The sequence below is a fragment of the Nesoenas mayeri genome (genome assembly GCF_963082525.1).
Source record: "Nesoenas mayeri genome assembly, chromosome: 3".
Lineage (NCBI taxonomy): Eukaryota > Metazoa > Chordata > Aves > Columbiformes > Columbidae > Nesoenas > Nesoenas mayeri.
Window position 1 is genome coordinate 96,016,056 of NC_137544.1, and position 25,946 is coordinate 96,042,001.

The window sequence follows — 25,946 nt, forward strand, 5'->3', positions numbered from 1 at the left end:
TCAGCTAGCTCCAAACATGTCTTTTTCTGATTCTGGAGACTGTGGCCTTGATATTTCAAACAACTCCTGTGGCGACTGGGAGCTTCTTCTTGAGGTTAATATCCTAAGTATCTCAGCCAGCTGTTTTTCTATATTGGTCATTTTTGTGTTTAAAGCCTTGATGTCCTCTTTCAACTCGTGTTTCACTTCTAGCATGGTGGCCTGAAGAGTCTGTTCTGGGATGGGATAAAAGGAATGCTTGACCTCGGTGAGGACCGGGCTGTGGTCCTGCGGGCTTCTTGTCTCCCCAACGTTATCCAAGCGCAAGTCACTTTTTGTAATGCCACTATCGCAAGAGTCTGTCTTCTTCAGGGTAGCTTCTCCCGAAGCTTTAGTTCTCTCTGGTAAAGTCTCCATGGACTCCGCTTTAGAGACCTTGTTCCAGTCTTCACCTTTCCCACAGGCATCTTTGAATTTGGCCCAGCCTTTTCGCCGGGGGTATTCCCCTGGCACCTTACACCCGGCGTAGTCCGATGTGGGGGCCTGCAGCTTTGCCTGGTCAGAGGCCCCAGAGGTTGAAGCGGGCTGGTACGACACAGGGGTGGCCGGGCTCTCTCGGACGGTCACGACGCTGGCTTTGACCACGGAGCGGGCGGAGGAGTGCTCGCCCAAAACGTTGCCCTTCTCCACGTCCAGGTCATCCGGATCTCTGCCCCTCTCTGCCGCCAGCCGCGCTTCCTTCTGCTGCCTGAACCTCTGGAACAGCCGGCGGACCGGGTGGTCCGGGGGCAAGATCAGAGGTGCTTCGTTCTTCCTCTTCATCCTCTCCTCTTCTTCACGTTTGACATCACTGATTTTCCGGAACACAATCTAGAGGGGGAAAGAGATTTCACTCTGTGATTAACTGCACATTTGTTAAGGAAGGCAGGGCTGAGGCCGGCGGGGGCGGGGTGGTGAAATTGCAGAGAAAGAATTATTTGAAAGAATTTATTTAAACTGACAAATGCACAACCTCTGCACATTTATAGCAACATTTTCAAGTGTCTGATCTTGTATGGAACATGGATTATTTCATTGTTTAAGAGTATACACCATCTGTCTTATAAAAAAAAAAAAAAACCAAACAAGAAAAAGACTTCTCTAGTTCTGAGAGGTCAGCAAGGCATTGCTGCTGTAAATAGAATGATCCCAGGAAGTTACTTCTATTTTGTGTTAAAAGTGACTTCTTATATTTCTTTTCCTGACTCTACGGTTTAGCACTGAGTTTCTCATATGATCAAGAGCCACTCCCGTGCCTTACAGCAGCCTCATCCAAGAGCTCTCTCACTACATGTCAGGCAGAACATCTGGTATTATGTTAGTGCAGCTTGGCCACTAATGGGGTCAGTACAGCAGAGACTACTCTGGACTCTATGACACCAGTCTGCAGAGTGCTTCTTGCCCTCCTCTCCCTTCCAGAAGCAACTCGCAGTTTGGAGATGAGGAAAAGCTCAAGTCAGTCCCATAGTCAGGGGACAGTGGGGAATGGGCTCTGAGAGACACAGGGAAGCTGTTTGTGGCTTGATTATTACAGAAGCTTGAGAACCAGTAAGTAGTCTGGTTTGAAAATGGGAGGCCCCCTAAACTAAAGTTTTCAACATAGAGTACTCCATGTGTAGTCTCCAGCTTCTACTGAATTCTAATACCTAATCTCTTTAGCTGCTTCTGGGAAAATCCACTCAAAGTCCTTACACTCCAATGCAGAAATAACTCTTAGATTCAAATTTAGGAAATGTGCAAATAAATCCATCCCTCTGTTGCAGACAGATTTAAATTAAACTAAACAAAATAAGCACTGCCTCACTGGCACACACAAAATGCACGTTTCTCCCGACTCCAATGCTTCTTGACACTTTTGTCATTGTAAAGCAGGGAAAAAAAACATCTTAACGCTGGGTCTTTGGAAGGAAGAAGTTGTCAGACTTGGCAGTATTTCCCAAATACAAAAGAATAAAATTAGCAGGAAGGATATTTTATTTCCAAGCTACAATTAGGAAACTAAATGTGAGACAAGAATAAGAAAACAGGGTACTTGACAGCATTTTTTTATTTTTCCTCCAGGAAACTCAGTCTGCAGTGAGCTCAGTATAAAGCAGATAAAGCAGAGTAATCCTTAGAAGTGAAAGAATAGCACTTACTCACTAGGAAGGGAGAATCAACACAATGCTCCAGGCTAATGGCTTCCCACACACTGGCAGCTCCCCGCTTTAATTGAAGGAGGAGTGTCAGCCCAGCATGAAGGCAGTGCCAGGCTGGGTCTCGGGGGTCACTGCAGCCGCGGGCTGAGGCTGGCGCCGGTGGCACAAAACCCCAGCAAATCGAGGCAACTAGAAGTCAGGTCAGTTTGTCTCTGCAAACTTCTGTGTCCTCAAGCCCTCCCTCTCCTGCAGTTTACACGTTTGGTGCTGGTGTGGACACCCAGGTCCCGTATGGCCCTGTGCCAGACGGTCACGCAGTTAACAGGGCTCGTGTCACTTTGCAGAGAGAATCATACAACAGTTTGGGTTGAAAGGGACCTGCAAAGCTCCAACCTCCCTGCAACAAGCAAGGACATCTTCAACCAGATCAGGTTGCTCAGAGCCCTGTCCAGCCTGGCCTTGAATGTCTCCAGGGATGGGGCATTTACCACCGCTCTGAGCAACCTGGGCCAGTGTTTTACCACCCTCACTGTAAAACCATTTCTTCCTCATGTCTAGTCTGAATCTCCCCTCTTTTAGTTTAAAACCGTTACCCCTTGTCCTGTCCTAGCAGGCCCTGCTAAGTCTGTCCCCATCCTTCTTATAGACCCTTTTAAGTACTGAAAGGCCGCAATAAGGTCTGTTTAAATGAGCATGTCTTTGTACGTGAGCAGCCTCAGCCTGACCTGTGGATACAGGCTGTGTGTTTTCCTGGAGTGCTCAGAAGGGACGTATGACTGGGTGCTGCAATGGTCACCCTTACAGGGGTCACCAGGGAAAGCATCTGGGTGCTGGAACGAGTGAGAGGCCAGGCTGTTTCATAGAGCCCTTGTCTAGTCCAACCCCAGCTCCACAGAGCCCGCTCAGCACCTTGTCTGGCAGGCACTGGAGTACCCATCACTATTTAATGGTTGGCTTTTGTAACATAAAAGGGTAAGCTATTTGACAGAAGTTGCCCTTGATTACAGCACCATACAGATGAGAGGGCAATTGAGCAAGTCTTAAGCAATAAATTATTAACAACCTAGCCCAGCATATACTTGTACTAGCCATCGCATCTCATGCAGATGGTAGCATCACCTCTGTGCTGGAGTACAAGAGAAGCAGATTTACCAGCAAACACAAAAAGGTGAGCACTGAGAGACATGCTGACAGCAACGCTCATCTCCCCACAGCCAGCACTGTGTTCTGTTTTGCTGTCCAGAGGAGCTCTGTTGATGCTAAGCCCAACAGCAGCTGGAGGAGCTGCCACCAGCTTTCTCACTGCCTGGCTGTCAGCCTTGGAGCTCTGAATGTACCTTCTCTCCTTTGCCTTCAGGAGATCAGACTACAACAGAAACAGGAACACATGCAGAAACAGCAAATACATACATACTGCCTTTGTCACTGATAACTGGTACCAGACTAACGAGACCTCTAATTTTCATTTTCCACATGAGGCCTTACCCCAGCTACACCACAGCAGCAATCACCTGCGTGAATGCCGAAGTGCAATCCTCAGGTCTCCTGTTCTCTTCAACATCTTTTATACATATACATTTATGTGACAAGCTGCACTCATGCGGTGCAAATCAAACCTACGCACATTTGCCAGAGGACATAGCCTCTGACTCTTGGGTTGCCTGCTTTTAACTAACTCCTAAGACACTGGATAAATACCTGTCAGAGAGCGACTTGTCTTTGGGAAGCCCAGGCAAAGCTGTCACTGGTTTCCTTTTGGCAAGCTTGCAAAATGCCATATTTTCTCTAGACAGCTCCATATTTATGTATTAAGCAAAAGTGTTATAACTATGCAAAGCTCAGCAGTAATTGAAAAGACTTTACATATATGCATTTTGGATTTTTTTTTTTTGTTGCTGTCTTTTTTAAGAAAAAATGCAAGTCCTTATAGATGAAAACACAAATAACTGTTTTAAATGGACTGTTTTCTTACAATTGTTGAGGAAAAAGCCATTTAAGTGGTTAAACAGCTTCAGCAGCATCCAAGGTATCCAGAAAATGTGTTTGTTATGCTGATGTACGTATACCTGCTCCCACAAGCAGTAAGAGCAAAGAGGGAAAGAAAATAGGTTTTATTTGTCATAAGGAAGATAAGTCTGCACCTACACAGCAATTTTCATGTGGAATTTGATAGGGCTATAAGTATGGATGTTAATCAAAGTTAAAACCCCAAATATTACAGCAAAGACCCTAAGATGAGGGTTTTTAGAGCAGTTCCTTTTTATCCAGCTCTCCAATCATTCATTTTTGTCCAGGAAGGGATAGCGCTTTTTACCCTGAAAATCTCCTAGCCTGTGCGTTATACGCCACGCAAACACAGAGGTTCTCTACTTTACAGGCTATGTAGTTTTCCCTAACATCATATGCTTCAAAACCCAAGCACCCAGAAAAAAAATCTAGTGAGAGCATTTTAACAGTACGTGGATATGACAATATGGACAAAGAACCTGAACTGAGATGAAATAATAAGAAATTTAAACACCAGGGCTAAAAGTGCATACTTCACACATCCACTCTCAAGCCTTGTTTCGTGATTCTGTTTTTACTAAAAGGATGCTGAATCTTGTAGCTCCACAGGAAAATCCCCCAAGCTACCAGAAATGTGAGCACTGTGGGAGTATCCATGTAGATTTGCCAAAAACTTGAAAAATAGCTGTGTTAGGCACAGATTACTGCAATTATATTTAAACATTTAACTGAGGCACGCAGCTATAATGATTCAATGACCATTTTATTTTTGGACAGTGCACTCAGAGAAGCGGAGAAATGTGCTGCCAGGTTGGGGTGCACTCCTGCACCCCTATGTCCCACTGTCCTGTGGCAGCACACAGCCTGTGGCCACACTTCCTCCTGTGCACGAGCTGTGCCCAAGGAAGATGGGGTTACATCCAGCACATTTCCCTTCCTCTCTATTAACGAGTTGTGAAGGTGACACAGTGTCTGGTAAGTTTGGGGGAAAGACTCTGCCTCTTTTTAATCTTCAAAGAGTTCTCAAGCTGTATTTGTAGAATCAATGCCTTTCAAGTCAAGATTTCTCTTTGGTTGTCAAATGTGGAATGCCCAGCAACTGCTACTTGGAATTTCCAGTGCTGAGCACTGAAACCCAAGCACCATTTAAATAATGCAACATGGACATTTTTCATTAATATGACTTCCATGATTTCTTTATGATCAGGCCAGACTATAATGTGACTCCCAGTGTAAGGCAGGCCATAGGATGGCTCTGAAGGAGCATTCCCTGAAGGGAATCTTGTTGCAACTGGATTGCACCTTTTAGAAAAACATCCAGTTTGATGGTGATAAAGAATCCATCACCACATCTTGATACAAGATTCCTGCAATTTTTTCTTCAAGACTGAGTTTGTCTGACATTAGTGACATTTCTGTTCCTTGCTCCCTCAGACACTTAAAAATTCACTTTTAGAAACTGATTCTAGAGACTTACGTTTAAAAATCTCTACAGAAGCATTACAGCTAGTCAGTTACTACTATGAAGGGTTCAGACAATAATGTTTTACTGAAATGAAACAGGCAAAGTTCACACCTCTAGAATTTTTACTCAATTTAGCTCTAAGCTTCGTGATTTTAACTCTCTGGAGATGTTTGAAAGGTCTTCTACCTTCCAGCATCTTTAATAGGCAGTGTTCAGTGCTTAAATTCTCACACTTACTCGGAGCTAGAATATGTCGTTCATTTACCTAAATACAAGGTTCCTTTTAAAAAGTCAAGTAAATTAACTAATCCTACAATGAGTCTTCCAGCTGTTTCCCTCTGCCAGCTCACTGCCAGTCACTGCTCTTCCCATGTCACTACTTGTACCGAGCTGATGTTTCTCCAGAACTATCTAACCTCGTTCTGCATTGGTTTTCCTGAGCAGCATCAAGAGGGAAATGGGCACAGGGATACTCATGTTGTTTCATGAAGACATTTCAGAGAACTATGCTAAACTGTCCATTAAAACTGAAGACTGCCTTGCAACAAGATAAAAAAAGGCTGATGTGCTCAACAACAGCGCCATCTCATCTGACCAGATGCAAATATAGATGCAGTAATTCAAGTGCCTACTTCCTTTACACAAAAACGGGGGTAGAGGCGTGAAGAATATGACATGGCTTTAACGGGTTAGACAGGGATTGATTATACGGTGTCTTATACAATACAAAATCTACAGCATCAAATGACAGCAGGAGGATTCGCATATAAACCAAAGACAAGTTCAGGGTTCTTCAACTGAATGTATTAGACACATGGAAGATATTAATAAAGGATGTTGTGAATGCAAAAAGTCTGCATGGATTCAATAGACCAGGCAAGTACTTGGTAGAGAAAGCCATAGAGGGCAACTAAACAGACAAAACTGGTATCCTGCTCAGCAGTTAAAAATAGTTGGTAGCCGCAAACATATTTGTAATAACTGCCACGTAGGAAAGTTTTGTTCTTATTGCCTCCCTAAGCCATCCCTAGGCAATCCTAAATCTGGAACTGCTGCCTCACTCACTACTGAGGAAACACTCCCGAGGCAGGTCACAGAAGAAGTGCCAGAAGGAAAAACATCAGAAGAAAATATAATAAAGGCTTGAAGGTCTGAGCCTTAAATATCTGAGCAGGCTGTTCATCTATTTCAGACAAAGGTTTACTCTCATTGCACCTTTCACTTACCTATAGGGAGATGAAGGGCCAATGAACTGTTAGTGTGTAGTACTAAGCAGATTTGACATCACTTTGGAACTTGCTCGGGTTCAGATGAAACAACTCAAAATGGAGTGTTGTTTTGGTACAAATGGACGACCACTTGGTGCCCATGGGGAATGAAGAAGTCCACTGTCTCTAGCTACTCTTGTAATGAACAGCCCACTGAGGGGTTTCACCATCTCTGAACTGTTGGTAGCCCTCAAAACACACTAGAACGATGCTGCCTGATGAACCTTAGCCAGGCATGTTCTTTAACACTTTGCACCCTCCTGAGAAGGCAACCAACAGAAGGGTGAGGCAGAAGTAATGTATTAGCAACCATATTCTGGTCCTGCCATTTTCTGGTTGTAAATGCAACCACTGTGCCAACACTGCGTGAGACAATCTTAAAGATCAGGGGATGCTTCTTTTAAAACATGAATATGTTGAAAACCTTCTCATGTCAAATGCTAAAAAACACCTGCCTCCATCTGAAGTGGAAAGGATCTTTTGGTCTTATGCAAAACCATAGAAATTTATTTTCAACTTTGATTTGTAAGAACTGATCCAAGAGCCACAGGAATAGATAGAAATAAGGATTTCATCATGTTTTGAATCAGACTGTCATCGTGGCATTACTATTTTAAGGCTCTTAGCGACAAAACTGCTGCTATTATTAGCTCCCAAGCTTGCCTTCTTTCCACCTCTATAGCATGCACAAATACTGCAAGATTTGGCAGGTCTTCCTCGGTGTTAACAGCAAGTGGCATGGCAGCATTTTTCTCTGATGCTTAATAATTCTCTTTCACAGATACAGAAACATTCAGAAAGTCTGGAAGTGCCAGATATCATAAACAATTAAAAGCTTAAAATTACTTCATACGGTGCTCACAGAAAATGGACTTAAGCGTGAGGAAAAGAATCAAAAAAGGCATTTATTAGTACACAGTCCATCTAGCATCTGCCAAGAAATGATGAAAATATCTTCAGGCTGATGTTAGTCCAATGGAAACTGGATCCAATCTTTTTTTTTTTCTTTAAAGAAGAAAGCAAGAGAAAAAAAAAAAGGCTTGACAATAAAAATGCTTTTGAGATTGACGTTAAAGAAACTAAAGCTGCATGTGATCAACATAGTCTATAATGGTGAAGAATCCCTATAGGAGTGTATTAGCAGGTGTCAGGGGAAAATGGAGAAAGGAGACTACATGTTTTGCAATTACGTGGCGTGGCTTGTCAGAAAGGAGGGAATTATTGGTCCTGCCTTCTCACAAAATATAGGATCAACAGTGCAGAACTGTGAAGCTTCCCACCAAAATCTCCAATGGGTTTCACTTCCATTATCTATTAATATAGATAATTCCTGGGTCAAATGCTAGTCTCAGTTGCACTTCTGGGATGTCAAGGTGTGGACATTTGAGAAGGTATGTAAGTACATAGGCCACACTTATAAGACGTGAGAGTGCAGATCCCATTACACGTTTCAAGGCACAATCCTCAAAGTCCACATACCTGTTAAAAGGCTGGTGCAAATTACCCAGTTTATAGTCCCATGTTGTTTGGCTTTGACCCTTGCTTTCTCCAAATGATTTGTGCATAGGACTTAGGGTCACACAAAAAAAATCACAAGTCTGCAACAATGCTGCAGGCCTAAGTTCTCCTTCGGTATACTGGCTACAACAGCAAAGTTTGGTTTCTGCCTCTGAAGAGGAACAGTTTTCTCCCCAGTTAATGTCACATCCCTCCAGGGCTCTCCCAAACCTTTCCAGTTTTGAGTAATAGTCCGAGAACTAAAAGCAAAATAAGATTTGGAAGATTCTGGCAGGGGTGCTGGTATCAGGAACCTGCAGGTATACCTGGGACACACACAGCTCGAGAGCCAATGTATGGACAAACAGAGAAGTCCTTGTCCTGTAGGGAGTCAACCCAGCCCTTCAGACAGAGCAGAACCTGCTTACTTTCCAGACATCTGTGCACTACTGGCTCATAAGTGTTTAGAATAAACAGGATTTCGTAATCTAATGCGCATCCACGTTATCCAGATGAATAGAGGTAACAAGGTTTTTAGTCTGTACAGAGTAACATCTGGGCTAACTGCTACTGTCATGAGCAGTCACTGGCTTCAACAGTACTGAAGCTCTTCTATGTGACAGCATATTTTGTAGCCTAATTACAAATTCCAGAAATACTGACTTGAATATCAGTGTTTAATCATGTCACTATTATTTATTTAGAAGTTCTGCACAACTCAAGACTCTATTCCTTTGTGTCAAACTCCTCATCCTAATTCATGTTTACAGGCTATGCTACTGTTGAGAGAAAACAAAAAAGATTTTACAAAAATACTAGGGAAAATAAGACAAAATTATATGTCCAGAGCAATTAGTGGAACCAATATACAAAGCTTGCCTGATCTATAACAGGCTCACTAGCAAATTTTGAGGCATGAAGAGATGCCTCTTCCCCAAAATAGGCTCTAAAACATAGTCATTAGTAAACTTACACAACCACACAAAACTAAAAACCACACCATTGATGCTGGTCAGACATCCACAACTATAGCACATTATAGCTCATTTATCTTCACTAGCATATACGAAGAATAAAAGAATAATATCAAAACCCACAAAAATGTATATCACTAAAGATCTACTGGAACCTCATTATTTTTGAGAGGAAAAGGAGCTGTTACAAATGAATACTTAACATGTAGGTAAGGGCTTTGGGGAAATGATGCTAGATTTGAGTGTGGAAATGTTTTACCACCTGAGAACTGCTGTGTCCATCAAAATGTGAAATGCTATGTGGAACTTCTTGTTTGTGGTAAATGAGGAGAAACGAATGTTTCTACTTTCTGCCTGCCAAGTATCAGCATCTTCTAGCAGCAGCATCTATAAAATACTATTTTCATGTTTGTTTGTTTGTTTTTTTCCTTTTTAGCACATGGGTTGTTTTTGTATCTCTGTACACACATCAGACACACGAACAGCTCATGTAGACTTATATTTTACTCCAGATCAACGTAATACCCTCATTCTTGGGCAGACAACACTGCTTCAAAAATTGCTTTAAGGAGAACCCAAGGCACAGCAGGAACTTAGCTCTCTGTCACCTAAATTACAACTGTACAAAATGTCGTATAATCTATACAATGTGCCTTCTCAAGACTCAGAGCCTGCTTCCCCAAGCTACCTGTGCCTTGCTGCCATTCACCAAGTGTTTCCTGAAAGAAATCAGGCAATGTGTGTGAGTCAAGAATTTGGGATTTCCTCCCTCCTGCTAATTCAGAGACAATTTCCCTTGAGATTTGAAATAGATGCAGAGGTTGTAGAGCTCAAGAAAGCAATGATGTGTTGAGATAATAGTTAAATAGTATATTTTGTTGTCAGTGATAACCTTTTAGACACTAGCTTGCTTTGCTGTTAAGATAATTTCCTCTTGGCAAATGTCTTTCTTCCATGCACTTTTTTTTTTTCCCCTGCTTTCATTTATCTGCTTTCTGTCATTAGGTTTATAGTGACTGACAGGTATTTTACTTTCCAAGAAGGTACCAAATGTATTTTCAAATGTATTCAAATCAATCAGGCACCATCAGTCCCAAGAGCTGAGGAGTCATTCAGCTCCCTTTGAACGCCCACTCACAAACCCATCCACACAAACACAATGCTCAGTGTCCCTGATGTACAAGGCTTGTGCAGCTCTTGAAGTTATAAATGGAGAATTACATTAAACTCAGCTGAAGTGCTAAAGTTCCTTGTATAAATTACCTAAGATAGCATGAACTCTTCCTTACGTGTCTCTCTCTGAGTTAACAGGCTTAAAGTTCAGCTATAATACTGAAGAAAAACAAACTAACCTGCAACTTTGCATAAAAAGAGAATAAATCTTCTACCAGACAGTATGGCCGCTCAGCCATGCACACCCAAATGCCCAATGCCACTCAGCTGGTCTGTCTTTTCCCTGTCTAAGAGCACTGCTTGGGTAACATTACACAAGAAGGAAACAAACTGTTATTAACTGAATGAGAATCAGCAATAAAAAGTACACTGCTTGCTATTTCCCAAAGCAGCTGTCAGATCTCTTCAGCCCTAACTAACAGCCACGAGTTTAAAACCTTGAAGGGAAGAAACAGTCGACAGTAGCGAGTCGTCTCAGATCTTCTCATTACAAGGAACTCCTATTAGCTAGCAGGTGCTGGGAATAGGTCTCTGCCAGTTTGCTGCAGTCCAGTTCCAGCTGGTGATAAGTGATGGCCCTGTCTTCCTTGTCAAGTGTCAAAACTGATAGCTGTCTCCCGTCTGCTAAATGCGCACGTGAGCGAATTAAAATAGCCAAGAACTGACAGATCTCTCCAACTAACTCCACTGAGAACCCTCTAGAGCTGTACTTCCTGACTTTTTTTACAGGTATTTTTATTCTGTAAAAGCAGACACTTAGGTTCTGTGGCAAATACAGATTGCAGTACTGACAGAGGCAGATGCTTTCTATCCTATCAGTGTATTTCATTCACACATCCCCAAGGGTTTTCCAGCAATTCCTCAATCCTCCATATATGACCAAAGCCACTACTTTTATTTATTATTCACATAGCAGCAATGCTTAAGGTTGTATTAGTCTTTCTGCTTATACGCATACACACACAGAGCAACATGCCATTATTCAATGAGGTAAAATGACCTGTTTATGGGAAGACATCAGAGGCTTAGCACATATTGCAATGACTGATGTCAGCCACACAAATATTCTTGAGCAGTTTGAAATGTTACTTGTGCATAATATCCCTTTCTGCTATGACTGGTAAAGGTTCACCCTTACAAGTTTCAGATAAGAGATCCTGAATACAATTTGTCAAAAGACTCATGATTTGAAACATACTTGACTTAAACATTTCTGAAACTCTCCGGAAGATAACAGCTGCTGTAGAAGAGGAAAACCAGGATCATTAAGCACAAGTGTATTGTTTCCACACAAGCAGATTGATGCACTAATTTTAAAAATACTTATGATCATGTGTATGTCATGCAAAAATCACAAATTTAAATCTGGATATTGAAAACTGCTGCATGCCGACGTCTGTTACCAGGAGCAGTAGGAACAGCAAACTCGGGAATCCCTGGCACCACCAAATGTGAACCTAAAAGCTGCCTTTGCCCCAACCTTCATTTGTATCACACCTCTCCCTCTTGCACACAAATACGGGCAGATATGTATTCGCAAAGGTTTACTCATACCCTAATGCCATTTCGGTGTTCATAAATTCAGACTGCACTTGCAATTACTTTTGCTAAAAGGTTTCGCTTAGAAAAAACGTGCTTGCATCTGACTCTTGGACTACATGGTCGTGGTGTCGTCTCCCTTTTCCTGAGCAGCTGCGAGCACTCATAGACAGCAGAAAGCAAATTCCCTTTTCCTCTCTGCCAAAAGAACCTGAACACCCCTTTTCAGGAGCGTGCTCCAGTCACCACGGTATGGGGCAGGGCAGCCCAGCCGGCACAGAAAATCAAACTCTGAGGTGCATAGAGATGCAGTGAGGGAAGCTCTCCCTCCCCTTTCCTCCCTCCCTGGAGCTTTGCAGAGTGACAAGGCAACTGTGGGAAGAGATGCCTGCTCGCTGCAAGCAAGACAGGGGCCAGAATGGCTGAGGTTACTCTGGGGAGAGCTGCTCTCAGTCTACCCTTCCGTTTCACTTCAGATATGCAACATGGCAAGCTGTCTTCAAGGCTGCACAGCCAGTCTCTTGTCTTCTTCACTAAATCTCCTTCCAAACATGTGAAATGAGTCCAACAGGAATGGCTGAAGGAAGTCCTCCTGCTTTTAAAAGCAGAGATTGGAACTGAGGTCCCCTAGATCCCCCCAGGCAGGTGACAGATATGGTGCTCCGGCCTGGAGACACAGGCCCTCCCACCAGGAGATGGGATCTCCATGTTCTGGCTCCAGCTCTGGCAAATGCCTCACCTGCCTCACCTTTGGTTCAAAACAGAAAGTCTTGGCTGGTCAGAGTTCTGGTTAGGCGAATCTCAGCAGTTTCACCTTTCATTCTCTTCTTTTTCTCAAATCAATGACAAAAATGAACTTCTTGATCCTGAACGGTATCCCATTTTTATCTAATAACCCAGTTTTATCTAATAGCCACCTCTTTCTGCTTTGCAGCTCTAACCGTTCACTTCCCCAAACAAAAATGTTTCATTTCATCTTACAGGCAGCTTTTCATTTCAGCGTTCTCCTCTTCCCCTGTTTTTCCACTTTACAGAGGCAATGCAAAACGTTTAATTTTCAGTTGAGAGGCAGGTTTGAAGAGTTCATCTGTAGTTTAAGTGAGGCAGAACACAGACTGCACATCAACGTGGTTACGCGCTTTTAAGTAATCAATAAAATATTGATCATTTAACTATCGTGCCTTGCCATCTCTACCTCTTCCATGTTCTAACGTCACATTGAGCTAAACTTAAATACCTGAGGTGACATCTCCTTGCTTCTTCCAAAGGGGCACTGTAAAACAGTTTTCTCCTTGATCCACTGTTCTGACATGAGGAAAGAGAGAGACGTGACACAGAGCTTGCCCTTGAGCAAGCTGCCTCTCTTCCACTGGTAACACTGGGATGGTAATTCTTAACCTCTAAGGCTGAAACATGGCTTATTTTGACTTTCAGAGTTGTACCAGCATCCAGCAGAAGCCATATCTTGGGTTAGGACTGCAGCAAAGCCTTGTAGTCTCAGTTTAACTCCCTCTTATACTGCACCACAGTCTCTTTATTTCTCCATGTGCCTTTATGGTTTATATTTACATAGTGTAATTTTCTTATTTTTAAAACAAGAGAAAGGCATTTTCAAGGGGAGGTTGTCATACTATGCTTTATGTTACTCATTTTCTAGTCTCATATTTCACACAAACATTCTTATGCCAAGTGTAGAAATATAAAACACCATAATCTCAACCAGAAGTAAAGGCTGTGACCAGCATGCTCTGCTCTTACTTTCCTGAAAGCTGGAAGAAATGCAGACATGGAGAGGCTGGGAAGCTACTGGAAGCCCAGTGGGCTTCATGCTGCCATGGACCATCAGCAAGTGTTGAGACATTCTGCTTCATCACCATCACATTGTGGTGTTGTGCATGGGGAGAGGAAAGAGAGGTTTGCCATGCACCTTATACAACTTGGGGTGCACAACCAGGGCACTTGAGATCAAGTTGGGAACAGTTCCCAATGCAAAGCGTAACCTAAGAGTGGACAGTTCAATAGATGCTGTAAAATTTTTCTGTTATGACAATGATTGTACTCAACTACAGTGTATAAATTTGTTTAACTGTTCAGAATTAGGCAAAGAAAATGAAAAATCACTCTCTTCCTGCTTCAGTGAGAGGTCTATTTTCTGCTCTTTCTTATGTCTTTGTAAGATGTCTAGTCTGCAAGAATTACTAGTCTCAAAACTCAGTTAAATATGTTTAGGTGAGAAGATGGATGATCTTATACCACAGGCATAAGCTGAGACACGAAAAATATCTATGAAGAAATGGAAACTATTTCCTTAGCAACTGAAGAGTGCAGCAGGCACTTCAGCAGTTACGTACATACAGAAATAATACCAGAACTCCTTGAAGAGAGTATTTCAATATACTCTGAGTAACTTAATGGAAAATTCTTATTAGACACCAAAAAAAGACATTATTATCCAAAATAATGTTAGACTTGTATCTCAACTCAAGCAAAGACAACAGCAGATAGGGTCTAGTTTACCACTCCGAGTAAGCAATAGTTAAATCAACCTGTTATTTCTGGGTGTACATATCTCTGACAATGACACAGCTGAAAAATTTAACAGAGAGCTCAGAGAAAATAAAAGTATTTGCACATATAACAACCTTGAAGAGCTTCTTCCTGACAGTGCTTTCAGCTAAGAGGTTATGATCCTCAAAACCACAAAGCAGTCATCATTGTACAACCAGCACCAGTGACCAAAAGCTGGGTTTTGGCAATAGTGCCAGCCTTCCACAAAAAGGAAAAGTGCTATTTTTCACATAATGACATCCTAATCAAATGAACTGCTTTGAGGACCATCTCCCTTACTGCATAATAACGCTGTTTCTCATGGGCACTCTCTCCTCAATTAGGATTTGCCACCTAACTTCTCTGCACCCACTTCTTGAAGAGCAGTCATCCCAAAATCACAGCTCAAGAGCTGGTGGACCTGGCCCATCGTCATGTCTTTCTAATCACAGACTATCTGGGCGCTGGGAAAGACTGACAGATTTTAGAGGACTTACAGGCTCGTCAAGGATGCATCTGCTCCCACACTCCCGCTGTCCTCTCAAATGCCCCTGAACTCTCCCAATATGCATCTTTATCACCAATCTGCCCACAGTATAGATTTATATCAGGCTGCAAAATTAAGTCCTTAAAAGGAGTTTATCTGGCTCTGTGCTACTGATGGCACAGGGGCCTCGTTTCAGAGGTTTTGGCTCTGGATTAATAAAAAGAAGCTACAGTGCTTTCAGATTTCAAGCAGGTTTTTCAGAAGGCCACAAGAGGAAACATCTTCCCTCAAGAAGAAACACAACTCCTACAGCTCCTGGCATAGGGACTCCGTGCTGCCCCTGCTGTAGCAGGCCTATGGCATGTGCACATACCTGGGCTAGTCAGCACAAAGCAGGCTTGCATTCTGCTAATTTATTATTTTTCCAACACTTTGGGCTACTATTATATACTAAGTAAAGTCCGGACAAACTTATTTTTTAAAGTTATGACTCCTGCTCCTCCCTTCCCAACTTTTATCTAAGGCTGGACTTTCTAGCAAATGTTTGACTACAAAGGCACAGAAGGAGCAAAGAGATTGTGCACTTGTTATACCAGCATGGTGGCAGATTTGCTTCATATTCAGATGAAAACCATTTGGCTCAGAGGCATCGCTGCTTTGTAACTCGCTGTAATTTCCATTATTCGCATTGTGCTACAGGGGCATCCAGCCCAAAATGCTTGTTTGGCTGAAGTGGATGGAAGCACCAGGAAACTGCCCAGATCCAGCTTTTGTTATTTGGTGACAGAAGGCTCTGGAAAATGCCATCAAGGAGTGCATGGCATTGCTGGCAGAGATTATTTAATCCCCCTGAACTCTGAAACTTTCTCACTTGTAACTTGAAGCTGATGCCAGCCATCAGAAGAGTCCTTCAGCAGGATGCCAGTACTGGAGCATCTCTGGATGATCTCTTGATCTCAGTGCTGGGCAAATGAGCTGCCCCAATGTGCACATCCAGTGCTCTCACTGACTGAAAAAAGTGCCTGAGAACAGCAAACACACTGCCTGCCTTTGCCCTCTCAAAGCCAGCTCTTTCACCAAAAGAGGTGAAGAATTAAAATGCCCACAAACTGCCCTCTCCACTCCCCAAAACTCAGCAGCAGAGCAGGCAGGGGACAAAAATCTTTTTCCATCACACAAAGCTGGACACATGAGGCTCTTCTCCCATGGACAGGCAGTGGGAAGTGCTGAATATGACCAGTTAAACCCATTCATCTCTAGCACAGTGCCAGATGCTAAGTTTTTTAAAGGAGCTTTCTGAAAATAATAATTAAAAAATCATATATACTTGACATCTCAACTCTTAGAAGGCCCCTGGGAAGATTTGTGAGAAATGTCCTGTGTGCAGGCTGGACATGGGCATGGGGAGGAGTGCGAGCTGTGTCACCAGCACCTGCTGCCTGGCCATGGGGGATGTGCAGGCTGGTGGGAGGTCTGCAGGCAGATGTGCAGAGCTTGATGGCAGAACATGAGCTCTGCTGCTAACAAGCATTCCTGTGTAGACAGCTACAATAACTTCCCCAGCAGCTCCAAGGTATGAAGTAGGTTTCGCTTGTGGTATCAGACTAAATTAAAACAACCTTTGAAGAAGTAGTGCCCAGGATTCTTTCCAATTGTGTTTCTAAATTCACTTTTACCCTTCAAACCATCTTTCTTACCCAGTTAGAAAAAGCCTAATCCAGCCACTGTTAGACATTTCTCTAACAGGGATGTTTGCCAGATCCAACATTTTAAACAGATTTTGTCTTTTGTATTCCTTTTACTTAGCATTTGCCATTTCATACATGACTTCTTAGGAAATAAAGCATCTGGTTTATTAAGAGGATTATTTCTAGAACATTAGTTTGGGTTAAAACAGCTAAAATTCAAGCTGCTGCTCTTCAAAATCATCATCCTTAGAATGCCGTAAGTAGAAAAGCTGTTACTTTAGCAAGTGATGCAATTTTTCAGCATTTATCTTAAATATGGCTATATATCATCACCTGTTCTGCAAGCCAGCTGCCCTCAGCACATGCTGTCTGGAAATGAGTTTGCTGAAAATATGAGCTACAACAGCATCATCTGATTTTTCTTTCTTTGTTTTGTTTGTTTGTTTGTTTTTAATACACTTTTATCACCTGCATCCAACCTTCCAACCTTGTCCAGGTGCAGTGGTGGTTAAAAGAAGATCCTTTTAACTTTGTTATTAGCACTTCTCCTTTGGAAGAGCCCCAGGTTTGCTATTAAGGGGTGTAGAGCTGGCCATGAACAGCTGTAATGTGCAGACCCAGATTGAGCAGAGGCATAGGATGCTGCAATGACTCCCTGTCAGCTAAGTAAAGTTACTTCACAGGGGATATTGTAACTAATCAGCATGCAAACCTCATCTTTGCCTAACTCAAGAGAAAAGGATTCCTGACAGGAAAGGCAGATGTTTTTCTCTCTTAATAGATGTTTGGCACATCATGTTGCGTTTGGAGAAAAGAAGGCTGAGGGGAGACCTTTTCACTACCTACAACTACCTGAAAGGAGGTTGTAGCGTGGAGAGTGTTGAGCTCTTCTCCCAAGTAACAAGTGATAGGACAAGGGGAAATGGCCTCAAGTTGTGCCAGGGAAGGTTTAGTTTGGATATTGGGAAAAGTTTCTTCATGGAAAGGGTTGTCGGGCATTGGAACAGGCTGCCCAGGGAAGTGGTGGAGTCACCATCACTGGAGGTGTTTAAAAGACAGGTAGATGAGGTTCTTAGGGACATGGTTTAGAGGTGAACTTGACAGTATTAGGTTGACAGTTGGATTCAATGATCTTAAAGGTCTTTTCCAACCAAAATAATTCTAGGGTTCTATGATTCTATGATTATTTTCTTGAATCCATCACACTGGATGCATCTACCACATCAAAGCTTTGAAGAAGCAGACATCAGGCAGACTAGACGACTTACTGTCAGCCCATACCTTGGGGTCAGGCAGAAGTTAGGATTGTCTCTGCACCACATGCAGCTACACCGGGTTAGGCGAAGCCTCCACTCTCTGAAAACACTTGGCCCTTGTGCCGGTATTGGTTATTGAAACTGCATCTTGCCAAACAATCCCCTGCACTGATGCTAAAGCAGTGAGTCACCCTCAATTGCCTGAGAATTTCCAAGGCATTTACATGCTTGAATACAAAATGCTGTTCTTGTTCTCAGACAGGCTTCTTCACATTCAAAACCATTCAAGGACAAAGCCACAACAGGCAATTATTCACAGCACAGCGAATGACAAGGAAACACACAACCCTTTGCCAAGGCTCTCCAAAATTTTTGTTGCTGTTGCTTTTGTAGTTGTTTCTGGTTTTCACACTGTCAGAGGCTGAGTGCTACCCTGTTACTGCTTTGTCCAGAACTTTAGCTGTGCAGCAGCACAGCTACTCTCCTGCCAGCTTCATGCAGCAATTCCCTGCCCAATCGCACATCACAGATGTGACCCGGCTGCTCTGCAGCCTCCTGCCCAACGCCAATGAAATGGGAGTCCGATGGCAAGGCCGCTCCGTTTCTCTCCTGGGTACCTAAGGAGACACAAACTACTCTCCTGAGCTGCATGAAAACATTTTGATGACTGTGGTGACACCTGCCAAGCAGATGCACTCAAAACTCCAAACAGATCACGTTATCCTTTATATACACACAGACCATTAATTCTCCTAGCTGCAGTCTGGCATGATGATGCCATATCTATTTTATAAGCAGAGAACAGAAGAAAATAAATTATTAAAGGCCACCAGAGAAATCTTTTTGCAGAGCAGAGAAATAGGCTAGTATTTCCCAAGTCTCAGATTAATACACCACACAAAGGTCCCTCTTCCTCTTGTAGGCTTAGGACTAACAGATCAGAAGCTTTCTATTCAGCTTAGTAATAGCAGCCACTGCAGAGTTCCTGCAGGACCTAAATGCTGCATAGTGTTGCATAATGTCAATAGGCTGATGTAGGAAGAGAATGGTCCAGCTACGCTCTGCTGGATTTGTAGATAGCCACACACAGAGAAGTTAAGCTCAGAAGGTTTCTGGAGAACAAAAATGGCTACAAACACAGCAACAATTGCCAGCCCAAATACCCAAAGGGAATATTGACTGACCTATGTCCTCACTTCAATTGCAGGAACAAACAGGGCGACACATTTGCAAATGCATCACACACTGCATTGAGATGAGTTCCGCATGGAAGGGAGGCAGGACTGAGGTGCTGCAGACTCCCTGCGGCTGACGGCAGCAGCTCGGCTGGTTTTGCTGCTCACTGACCCGACCTGGGCAAAGGCACTGGGGTCAGGAGGCAGGACTGAGCTTGCTCGCTGCTGGGGGGTCAAGGACCATGAGCAGCAGAAGATGCAATGGGAAAATTCACCATCTCTGATGAGGCCATTGCTCCAATTAGGTCTTTTAAAGTTAGATGTTTATAAAAGGAAACCTAAATGCCTGAACAGGTGAGTGACAGTTCTGCTTACTCTACTTTGTCAAAGCTGAGACAGGATCTGGACTCAGATGTATGTCTTCCCTCTTCCCACACTTCACTGCCAGACTGAGGCCTAAATTTTGTGTCTATCTATAGCTGACAGCACCCTTGTAGCACTGGAAGTTTAAAGCAACAAGCAGACATCACTATGGCCTCTAACACATTGCTGGACATAGCCTTAAAGCCTCATGATTTTGTTGAAAACATTTCTAGTTTGTATCACAAAACCAAACAAGCACAATACAGACAAAGTGCAAAGTCTTTAAGAGATAACAAATTCCGTTTCATAACATGCAGGAAGTACATGTCACAAGCAAAAGGCTCAGAAAATCAAATCCTGGCCTGAGCTGAAGAAGCAGACCTCGTCCATACCGTCTCATTTCCTGGCCACTTTCTATCAATTCTGTAAATATCTGGCAATCAAAATATCTCCTGCACTCTGTCATATAGAATCGACACAAAGGTAACATTTGTTTATATTAAACAAATAATTCAACTAAAGTAAGGGTCAGATTTTTATAGGTAGTTTGTTATTAACATGAATCACCATACTTAAACTCCTGCCTGGCAGTTACAGTACATCTCATTTAACTTTTTAGGCCTTTTCCCCTACCTAAAAAGATATTTTAAAGATTAGAATAAAAAGCTCCAGCTATAGTCTTTAGGTCACTAAAGGTCTTTTCTTATGCTCCAGGAGCCACTGTCCTCTTCACAGGAGGCTCCAAAACAAAAGCATTCACAAGTTCCTGCTGGTGTAATGATACTGAGGAGGAAGACAGGAGATATGTGTGAAGTCCTTCAGTTGGACTGGAAAACTAATAAGCACAGTCAAAACATCAGTCTTGCTGCACATGTAAGAACTGGTGAAAAGTCCCAGTGAAAAATAAGTACTTTAGGGTTTGATCCAGGGTTTAAAAACAACAGTTATCTTCACTTTTTTTGTTTGTTTGTTCTGGCTACCTATTTAGGTTGTGGCATAAGCTTTAATCTCTTAAATAGTATCTGTCCACTTCAATACCATCTTTACCTGGGAATCTTAAGTAGATTCTGCTTCATAACACCTTCTGAGGCAAGGAAAATACTATTGCTTTTGCTGCCTGGATGGAGAGTGAAGAGAGCAATAATCTGCCCAGTCTTTATACTAGATGCCTGCAGTGGAAAGAAACCAATCCTAATTTTCCTAGCAATATAGGATGTTCATTGTAAGAATATATATTCTAGGGACTCATATATGCTTACAGAGCAGTTATACAGAATGAATTTACTTACCAGTGCTGTAAACAAATGATTTTGATTTGTGTAATACAACAGAAATAAGTGGTCTCTACTTTAAGTTGACTGTGGTCAGTTGCTTTCAGGCAAAAAGGAAGAGATAGCGGTAAGGCAATGATTCTAACTGCAACCACCATAATGAATATCAGAGGAGTTAGTTTATCTAAGGGCATTAGTTTGACCACACTCTACTAGACTTCCGTACAGATGAAGAAAAAAATTGACTTCAGGTAAATCCAAATGGATCTCCCTCCCACAATGGTGTGTAGGTCCCATGAATTTGCATTACTGTAACGAAGCTCATATTGCCAGGTAAAGCTTCTCAGGTAGAAAACACTGCATACATCAAGTCTGTAATTTGTATATCTTTCCATCACTAGAGGATGATCCTTCTGCTTCTGAGAGCTGAAGGATTTCAGCGATCTAAAAATCAAACCCAGTTTGATCTAAATGCCTAGACAAGTTTAAACAGCTCGGTTCTCAATGGGGCTGAACACCCTCAGCCTCCCTGTAGCTCAGTGACTGCACAGAGTGCTCAGCACCAGCACTGCCATCAGGCACCACCTCGCAGCCCCTCCAAAAGCCTCCCTGGCACCCACACTCAGAATCTGCCCTGGTGCGAGGCTCAGGCAGGGCTGGGGTGTTAAGAAACCCCAAGTTCTGGTGGCCTCTGACAACTCTCCCTTTACACCACAATCATTATTGCTGAAAGCTGTGCCCTTCGCCCTAGGGCTCCTGGGTTACAAGCAGTGCTGAGGTCATCGGGTGTTATTAGTATTTTTCACAGCATTTTGCATGACCTGGTCTATCAGCCACTAGCATGTGCAGCATCCAAATCCTGCACAGCCAAGAAAGTAATTTCCTAGTGGGCTTTTCTTGTTGCTGTGGCTTTATCCTTTTCAAAGATTAATGAATTCCTCTTTGCAATGCCCTGTTACTTTACTACCCATTTACTCACAGAAGAAAGATTACATGACTGCTCCTAGTACAGACTCGTGCTTTACAATCAAGTCAGATTGTTTCTTTAATATCAATGCATGTAGTTCATCCTTTAACTTAAATCAACAAGGATCAAAATAGGTTATGACTTCTACGTATATAAAAAGGCTTGAGACAGTCTGTAAACAGCTGTAGGGATTTTGTGGAGCCTGAAGGATGACTTTGTTGGAAGCAAGGGAAGTTGCACATTTTCAAATAGTCAGAAAAGGAGGGAAATGTCATCAAGTAGTGTCAGTGCAAGTGCATCTCTCAGGAATGCCAGAAACTAAGTAGGATTGTGGAAATGATTGAAGCGCACTGCAATGCAACATTTACACATACACCTCCACTCATACCCCTTTATATATATAAGTGAGAATTTACAGAGAACCCATCAAACTGTACAAAAACTGATATCTATCTTCCTGTAAGAGAGACGTTTGTCATTTTTTTCTAGGCAGCTCTTTAAGGAAGAGACAGATACAAGGAAGAAACAGCAGTTGGAAGCAAAGGATTTCCTTAAGAATGAAAAGTCTATTTTCAAGAAATTAAAAAAAAAATCCAAAAGAAATAAAAACATATGTACATTGAATTTTTTGTAACAAGAACCAGTGCTGTTAAAATAAAATAATAAAAAAACCCCAATCTCTCCTTTGTATGCCAGGGCAGTAGAAATGTTTCATAAGTCTAGAGAAAATTGAGACAGACAATAGCTATGACTCAAGAAAACGTATTTTATGAAATGTCTGGTTTATCAATTTGATACGTTTACATTGAAGAATGTTAAAAACCCCATGCGATGGAACAGAAATAGAAGAGGCATGAGTCAGCAATAGGACAGGATCCATCTTTCATTTGATTCAAAGGAACTTGAAGAACCTCTGAAGCACAGAAGCATTCAGAAGCAAGCAACTTGAGGAACATTATAGTTTTTTCAATCTGTACAATGGGGACTGATCGGACAGAATTAATGAATGTTTTGCAAAAGGCATTCAGTTATACTGAGATGACTGGTGCTACATTGTTCTGATACAGCATTTGTTTATGGAAGTCTGTATATCATACTTATACGCTACAATATATTAATATTGTATGCAAAGATTTCATGTGACCAGAACAAGAAAGCGCTTCCTACACTGAAAAAAAATTATTTGTATTCTATTTAATACAACTGACACCAAGCAAAGAATGGTCTGCAATGTCCACACTGTGCAAAGCCACCCTCACCCTGGAAAGAAGGAATTGTCAGCTTTCCCAAAGATACTCGCAGTTACTCTGCACAATGGAGATGAGATGCTTTGGTTGATGGGGATTTCAGTAAAGACAGGCAGCAAGACACCACTGAGTTCCAGTGAGGAGGTGCTTGTACTGCTGATGACAGTATAACAGAAGCATATCCTGGGCAGATAATATTTGAGAAAAAAATCCTGGTTAAAAGTTTGGTTTGCCATGTATCCATGTAGAATAACTACAGGTAGCTCATTTCAGACAGTACAAGAAGTCCAGACTTCTGAGACTGGGCACATAAAATCAAAAATGTTACGGGTTTTCTCAGTCTCCTGACTTGTTTCACCACCAGTTGTATTCATAGAATCATAGGACAGTTTGGGTTGGAAGGGACCTCCAAAGGTCATCCAGTCCAACCTCCTGCAATGAGTAGGGACATCTTCAATTAGATCAGGTTGCTCAGAGCCCTGTCCAGCTCGGCCTTGAATGTTTTCAGGGATGGGGCATCTACCACCTTTCTGGGCAACCTGGGCCAGTGTTTCACCCACCTTTTAATAAAAAATGCCTTCTTTATATCTAGTCTGAATCTCTTTTCTTTTAGTTTAAAACCATTACCTTTTTTTTCCCCTGTTGCTATAGGCCTTACTAAAAAGTCTGTCCTCATCTTTCTTATAATTCCTATTCATTTTCTCTTATTCTTATTTTTAGGAAAACATAGTTGGAACGTCTCTGTGAAGTGCCACAACATGATTGTGATGCTGCTAAAAGAAAATTGTGAGCAAAGAAAATATTGAGCAGAAGCCAAACCTCTTAACCTGGAGAGAAATTAAATGTCCAACAAATGGCTGAAGCAGGATACCTAATCCTCAGCGTATCAAGATGGCAACTTTATTGTTTCTCTGGTGCACTGGAATAACATTTTCAGAAGTCTCACTTAGAGCTTGGCATCACCACATTTCTCTTACCAGTTTCTCTAAAGAAGATTCAGAATATTTTTGTGATCACAAAAATGAATGTTACAAAACATCATTAAAGCTTTAGTTGAAGTAACTTCCACAGCAAACCGAAACTGGGAGGCAAAGAGCTGCAAGCAGCTGTAGGTAGAGCCAAAGTGGAGCTCTTAAGAAACCTGAGACCCAGCACTTACAGGTAGAAGTTCCCTACAAGTCACCAGCGCTTCTGTTGAAAGGCTGCACGCTTTTATCGCATAAGCTTTTAAAGTAAAAAAGACTTTTTGACAAATAGAAGATTAAAAATTTCAAGAATCTAACAGCATCTTACAGCGACGTTCAGAAGTTGCCTATGTGCAGTCATTATCCTGCCTTTATTCACTGACCCACATCACTTCCTTACTGTGCTACGATGTTAAAGCCCATGAGAATACAGCCTTTTCACATTCACGTTTTGCTCAACCTGAATCTTTAATGACCCTATTTTACCATCCTAGAGAAGTAAAAAAGTCCTACTGAATAGCAGTGCACAAATGAGTAATACTACTGCCTAACAAATTTACCTTTGCTTCCCTCACCTAAGGTATGCTTTAAATCATCAATCTGCTTTCAGCTCTGCAGTGCAAACTCACGTTACATTTAATGCACTAAGGTTAAATGCAAGTGTGTAGCCCAAGCCTGCATTTTTGAGAGATGTAACTCTAGGAAGTGATAAGTGGCCAGGAACGCACCTAACACATTACCATTTCATCCTGCCTTTAAAATCCTGTCAGAGGTTAAGAGGAAGGCTAGTGCACGCATACGCTTGCTGCTCAGGGTCTCCGGTCCCTCTTTCCATTCTAGAAAGGAGCTCTTCTGGGTTGGGCTGCTTGAAAGTGTAGATGTGGGTGTTCAAAGTCTGGATGTTAGTGGATGATGAGCAATCTCTGTATATTGCTCCGAGTGTCTCTTACAATGAAGAATAGGCTAATTTCCAGACCATGTGTTTTTCATATTTATGTTGGAAGATGCAGTGAAGAAATTGATTGACCTGAGTGGGACTAAGTAGCAATTATTTGGTACATTCTAAAGCCAGCAAATATAAAAAATAGCATGTACTAACCAGAGGAGAAAGATTTTAATAGGTTAATGCCAATGATAAATAGTAGAACTTGGATCTGCATGAGCTACCCCTTATGAGAGTTTCCTGGGAGTTTTTAAAAGTATGTACATTGAAAAGGTTTTTTTGGCTTGAGATTTGGTTTTGGGGTCTGCATTTTTACAAACCAGCATCTGTGCAGATCGGATTTGAAACCAAAACACAGCACTTGACAGGTATGCAGATTTATCATGCGCTTCTGGGTTCAGAAGCCAAAAGACTACATTAAAACCCTTTTTAGAAATACACACTGGATTTCTTATGCCGTACATAAAATATTATTCCACTACTGTTCTGGTGACTCATGGGAGTACAATGCCAATTTTCTTCAATTCAACGCTTTTGCATTAGAGCAGGTAAAAGATATTGCTCGGGCTTAATAAACTGGGAAATACAGGCCTTATTGCTCATTCTTATGAGATGAGCAGAATGGGTAAAACTTTAAAACTGGATTTATAACACTGCATTTGCTCAATCACAGCTGAAACAGAAAGCTTTCCTTCAAAATCTAAGAGATTTTTTTTGCATGATTTACCTTCAGTTCACACATAAGACACAAGAAATGCCATTGCAAAAAAAAAAAGGCTAGGAGAGAGCAAAGCCAGGGGACATCACAAGTGAAAAAAACAAGATTGTGCCCTGTGTGCATGACCCTTCTGCTAAAACACTTCATTCCCTTCTGCACGATGCTACCCTATGAAAAGGTCAGATATACTGTATTACCAACCCATAAATAATGCAGGTTTATAAAGCTTCTTATCTGATG

At 42.1% G+C, this 25,946-nt stretch overlaps 1 protein-coding gene across 1 annotated transcript in view; it reads right to left on the minus strand.

Moving 5' to 3' along the window:
• KCNH1 (potassium voltage-gated channel subfamily H member 1) overlaps positions 1–25,946 on the minus strand; it is a gene marked incomplete at both ends in the record, with an annotated part of 180,444 nt that continues 154,498 nt past the window's right edge. The window contains one exon of the mRNA XM_080342918.1: positions 1–849. Coding sequence (XP_080199044.1) covers positions 1–849 — 849 coding nt within the window. The remainder of the gene's footprint in view (positions 850–25,946) is intronic.